General features: G+C 34.1%; 1 protein-coding gene across 1 annotated transcript; it reads right to left on the bottom strand.

Moving 5' to 3' along the window:
• Positions 1-779: 779 nt before the first annotated feature.
• Positions 780-2,686, bottom strand: LOC129940851 (puff-specific protein Bx42). Its single transcript, XM_056049354.1, has 2 exons — positions 2,302-2,686; positions 780-2,239 (listed from the first exon to the last, which is right to left on the bottom strand). The coding sequence occupies exons 1-2, from the start codon at positions 2,480-2,482 to the stop codon at positions 870-872; spliced, it is 1,551 nt and encodes a 516-aa protein (XP_055905329.1). The 5' UTR covers positions 2,483-2,686; the 3' UTR covers positions 780-869.
• Between the last annotated feature and the right edge of the window lie 3,314 nt (positions 2,687-6,000).

The raw sequence follows: 6,000 nt of genomic DNA, 5'->3' as shown, positions 1-6,000 counted from the left end.
TACGTTTTTTTTATTCTCTTCGTAGAATAAAATATAAATATAAGGACATTTTCGCACAAAGAATTTTCGCTTTAGGGGCCAAAAAAAAACAAATACTTCATATGTGAAACGTCAAACAAAATAAATAAAACTCATTTGCAATGAACTTTTGATAATGAAATGACCAGTTGATAGCCATAGTACCAATTTATCAAATAATTGGTGGAGATTATCAACTATCAAATTGATACTCAAAATAAGGATGTAAGCTCAGTGTTGGGCTTCCTTCAAATAATTTGCTTTGGTAAGATCCAAAAAGGTTTATTTTGTTTCATATGTGAGAAAAACCTTTGTGGCTCATTACTAAATATTATAGCATTATTTAAACAATTTGTTTTGTGTTATCGATTGAAATAAAGGGTTTCTTGTGTGGTATTCGAACGTAAAAATTGGGAAAGAATTTTCTTTCGGACCTCTTCATATCTGAACTTATTAATTATTTTTTAAACAGTGGAATGCGTTCACCCGACGATTTAACCAAATTGGCGAAGGAATTCGTCTCTATAATGCAGATTAATTATTGAAATGTCTGTTTGTTTACTTTTTTCTGCCAATTGAAAAATTCATAATTTAATACACAATAAAAACTTAGCATAATATTGCTAGGTAACATAAAAACAGCGAAATAACCGTAAACATTTCTAATTGTTTCATCTCCAGTGTTTTAACAGGGGTGTACCTACGATTTATTTAGTGTTACCAAACTAGCCAATAATTGAAAAAACTTGCTAAAATAAATGTACATGCTAGGTAGTAGTTATTATTATATTATTACATGATTAGTTCATGAAAGTTACAAAAAATAAAGTTTACATTTAAATCAATTCAATCTATTTTTTTTTCTTACTATCAAAAAAGTGCTCCTCATTATCAGTTCTCTTTGTAGCTTTTTTAGCCATATTGAGAAACTGATCCAAGCCGAAAGGATCATCTTCCTTTTCAAACTGTACAGGAGCTCTTCTAATATTATATGAGGAACGCCCTGCACCACTAAATTCCTTATCTGGAATAAATTTATTGGTGGCAATAATTTTACTATTCTCCGCCCCATAGGTATTCCTGTCCAGTTCACTAGGTCGATGTAATTGAGAACCCAATGATGTGGAATCGCGCCAGGGTTTATCATAAACAGTATAAGCTTCATCATCAATAAACCCAGAGTTAATTCCTTTCGTTCTATTAAACAATCTTTGATCGAATTGAGTTTCTGAACTTGTTGCTGCTTTAGCAGATTTACCAAGAGCAATTAATTCGGTTATGTCACGTTCCCGTTCACGATGCAATTTTAATCGCTTGTCAGGACCTGCGCGTGACAAATTTTTGTCCCGTGTACGATCTCTATGCCTCTCTATTCGTAACTCATTTCGTTGCTTCATGTCATAAGTTTCACCATCTTCAAGTACTCGAAAACCAGCTCTTTCTTCCCGAGCTCTCTGTGCCATTATACGCAACAAGTCTTCCTTTTTATCTTTTTCTTTCTGTGCCAACTTCTTTTCAAGCTGTGCACGAGCTTCGACAGCTTCACGAGCTTTCCTATCTGCTATGTAAAGTGCTTCAGCCATTTTGGCAAATTTTTCATTAATATGTAGTTGTTGCAGTCCTCGACCATCAGCTGCTAGTCTTTTATCTAATGGAATAGTATAACCTTTTGCATTCTTCCAATTAGAAATGCAAGGTGGGACTTTCCACTCCTTTTGTTCTTTCATACTAACTTTGCGAGATGGTGAATGCAGCACTGGAGCTGGAGGAGAGGGTGGACCACGAGGTATTTTTTTGCTAACCTTGAACTTAGGGGGTTCCATTGGGTCCACCTGGGCTTCTACCATTTTAATGACTCGTTGTTTTGCACCCGAGTTATACTCATGTCCTTGTTGAACTGAAGTAAACCTAAGGTATTGTGTCGATAAGGCTTTGCCGATTTCCATATAGGGCGTTGCAGCATTTATTTTTTGGTTAGTTAACTTTTCTAGGGCTCGTTTGGTAGTTTCTGTAGTCTCTTCCTGAATTCCAACATTTGGTTTATGAAGCTCTTCACTGGCAATATCGGCGGGTAGAAGTTGTGATATATTTGAGAATATAATTTTATTAGATGCACGATCGTTCCTGGCAATAGAGTCGTATTTTGTTTTTCTGCTATCATCTAGTTGAAACCCTAAAGAAGCCTCTTTTTTTTTTAATATTGGAAAATTAAGTCCCATACCTTCAAATCGAAATTTAAAAATTATTGTTTTGAAGAATAAATGAACATTAAAATATTATTACCCATGGGATATTGAGCGATGTGACATTCAGGATAAGCTCCCCCGTTTCGAAAGTCAGTTTCCGTTCTCGGAAACCAGCCTTGTCTCACTCCATAACTTGGTATAGATATTTTATTTGTTTTGATCATCTCAACATTAACATTATTTGAAACCAACAACGCATTACTAACAACTTCAAACATTGTTTCACAATTCAAATTTTGTGTAATAGATTTAATTGAATTCTTTCCCGAAATAACAAAATTGTAAGGCCTAAAATATTACAACAAGCCTACAGAAATGATAAGAAATATTATTTTACAATTAACCAAACACTATATGCAAATCGAATCGACTCTCTCTGAACCTAAAAATACTTCGTACGTATAACCCTCCAATCCAAAACCTGTTTATTTTTATTATTGCATTTGTATGGATAAAAAGATGTAACTTTCAACCAAAGACACTACATATGAAGACCAACATCCTATCTGTCATTCTCGTTTGCTTACCAGCTGAAAAGTTCGTTCACATCCACCCTTCTACAGCTAATATCAATATAACGCACACGTTTACAGTAGATAACAATTTTACACGAATTGATGATAGATTGATGACAGTGTTCACAAAGTATAAAAATGCGAACAACGCATTACAAACTGCTTACCTTACCTTAAATGGACAAGCTTTGTGCAACAATTAGTTTATGAGTTTAAATGTATTAAATCTTTAACAGAATGTAAGTATTATACACTAAATCGAGAGTTTTCATATTCTGTTTTTTTTTGTGTGAATTTTTCTATACTTTATTACTATAGGTTTCTATCTATTGGTTAGATGGATGGTTTTGTTTATTAAATGGTATTAGTATTTAATTATCTCAAAATCTCCTACAAAGTTTATTTAAAATTTTAAAATAATCAATTTATTCTAAATAAAATTTAAATTTTAAATAAAAAAGAGAAAAAAGAGAGGTTCTATAAAATGTTAAAAAGAGAAAGTAAAAAGAAAGAAAAATGAGAAAAATGAGGAGTTACCTAATAAATATTATCGACGAATTGCCAAATAATTGAAAACTAAAAATTTAAACCTATTCGTGCTTCTTATACTTCTCATCGCGGTGGGCAAGGAGTTCCAAAGGCGTGTAACATCGAAAAAAATTGACGCTCAGTAATGAAATATTTAAATCGATGTTGTATAAAGACAAAAGACCTTGGTGAACTAGGGAAGTTCAGCCTGTTAAGTAGTTAATCTGGTTGTTAAGTTTGAATGATTTCATGCAGATAGCTCACCGATCGGAAGTTTAGTAAACTGTCAAGACTACAGCCAGATATACGTTGTGCAAAGTTCGATATGTGGTCATATCGTCGCAGATTAAAGACGTAGCGGGTAATGGTATTATATGCAACATTTAATTTGCGGCTAGTGGCAGAGTCCAAGTTGCAAAAAACTTCACATGAATATAACATAACAGGTAGTAAAAGAGTTTTTGCAAGTAGCAATTTAGTTTCAGTAGGCATGAAACTTCCGAGTGAAATGAAGAGCACGAAGACTACCATAGACTTTTCCAATGGCACTATTAAGGTGGTCGTTCCATGAAAGAGCAAGATTGAAAATTATCCCTACATTTCTGGCAGTACTGATTTAGTCAATGATTTCGCCTTCAAGCTTTAATGGGCTTAGGACCGAAAAATCAAAGATTTTGTGATATATCGGAAGAGCTGTTGATTTGAGAGGATTTAAGCAACGATGGTCCTTTTTGGACCATTGTAGAATGAGGAGCATGTCCTCATGTCCATTAAATTTATGGCATCATTTTTAGCTACAAAGAGTCGACTTATAAGGAACTTTCCGTCATCAGCATAAAGATGAATCAGACAATTTTTAACAACATGTGGAAGCTCGTTCAAATATAGTGAGAAGAGGATTGGTCCCTGACGCACTATAGCTTTGACATTGAGAACGGAAGAAGAACGTTCACTTGTCACCACGCATTGTTGTCTTCCGCTTAGGTACGAATGAACAAGCTTACAGGATTCTAAGGAATAACCCAAACTTTTCCGCAGCTTTTTACACAGAATTGGATGCCTTTCAGTGTGAAAGTAGTTTGAAAAGTCTTAAAGCTCTAGCAGTGTCATAAAATCATTGTCCATTGCCATTCTTTTTTATCAGTCACGAAAAGTAAGGCTGATTTGTAGCTGCGCTATGTACGAAAACCAGATTGACAGAAACTTAACAGGTTGTTGATTGTTAGGAATTTTTGTATCTGCTTCAAAATAGTCTTTTCGAATGCCTTTGAAAGAAACGGAAGAATAGCAATGGGCCGATATTCTGTAGCAATAACTGTTTGCTTTTTAGGGGGGGAATCATTTTGGCCTTTATTATTGCCTCCACAATATCTTTCTTTTGTATTCCAATAAAGTTGAAGTAGCTGTTAATACCTCTTCAATAGGAGAATCAATAGCTGAAGTTACATCCAGGGACGGAGGTGAGGTGGTGAATTTTGTTTTTAGAGCATCACAATCAATGTCGTCAGCTAACCTCTTACATGGTTTAACTATGCTGATTTCCCGCAACTTATTCAATAACTTTTTGCCAGATGGAGAATTTCCAAGTTTGTGTTCGACGTATATCCTTTTCGCCATTCTGATCATAACGACGACTTGATTGTGAAGTCTGCAATACGATTTGTGGAATTCTTCCAGCTTGTATCGCCTCCATTGACTGTAGGGGGCAACTACGTTTTGCATGACGTACAACGAGTCCCAGTTTATGCACTCAAAGTCATGCACCAATTGAGCTGCGTTAATATTCTTTTAGCCTCGATATTAAAACCTTTGTTGTTCAACTTGACACGCTACATCAAAACACAAAAAAATCAAATTAAGTGTTATACGTTCTCAACTGTTCCTTCGCTTTATGATGCGAGAAGAGTGAGAATACGGATAGATAAAGATTAATAAAAAGATTTCTTATTTTTCTTGTTTAAGTTTTTAATTTTATTTTTATTTAAAAAAACAAAGGCCCGCTGTTTTTAGCTAGGCTGCGACCTTTTAATTTGGTAAATCTTTCTGTGTCTTTCTAAAACTATTAATGTCTTTTTATACTTTTTCTTTAACCAATTTTTCCTCAATACACATGCACTTTTCCATCCACCAACCGATAATAACACAATCGATTTTATTTGGTAATATAGACCAACTTGAAAATACTCAACAATTAATTGTGACCTAGATGGAATTTTAAATATTATATAAATTTTTAATATTCCGAATTGTTGACCACAAAAGTGCTGCCGCATCATGTGTCATACATACCCACTTCACTCATAGTGTCAACCCTTGCTACGATGCATATTCAGCATTTAGTATGGGTATTCTTTAATGCCTGCAATTAGTGCATTGGATTTGTTTACAATCCGTTGGACATTGGATATTCATTACTCATAGCAGTTTATCGGTTTTGAGCATGATATTACTACGAAAGATATTGCTTTGCACATTTTGTGTTGTAGCTGTCAAAATATCATGACGTCATCGACGCACCAGTAATATTTTGGCGCAATTTTATTTCCTTTTACTTTGTTTAATGTTCTCTGCTGTAAAGGAAGTAAGGTTTGGTTTGTTTAAATAAGATAATTTTGAAATTGGTTTTTATTAAAAAAGTATTTAAAATGGGTGAAGTTCAGTTTTTGAGTGCAATAACTCAACACGAAAAAAAC

This window comes from Eupeodes corollae, chromosome 1 (assembly GCF_945859685.1).
Source record: "Eupeodes corollae chromosome 1, idEupCoro1.1, whole genome shotgun sequence".
NCBI lineage: Eukaryota > Metazoa > Arthropoda > Insecta > Diptera > Syrphidae > Eupeodes > Eupeodes corollae.
The sequence above is the reverse complement of the archived record's forward strand: the minus strand, read 5'-3'. Positions and strand labels throughout refer to the sequence as shown.

Excerpts from the sequence above, each read along its gene's own strand:
- LOC129940851 (XM_056049354.1), bottom strand. The coding sequence starts at position 2,482 with ATGTTTGAAGTTGTTAGTAATGCGTTGTTGGTTTCAAATAATGTTAAT. Across the intron at positions 2,240-2,301 it reads CATCGCTCAATATCCCATGG|GTATGGGACTTAATTTTCCA; the intron begins GTAATAATATTT and ends TTCGATTTGAAG.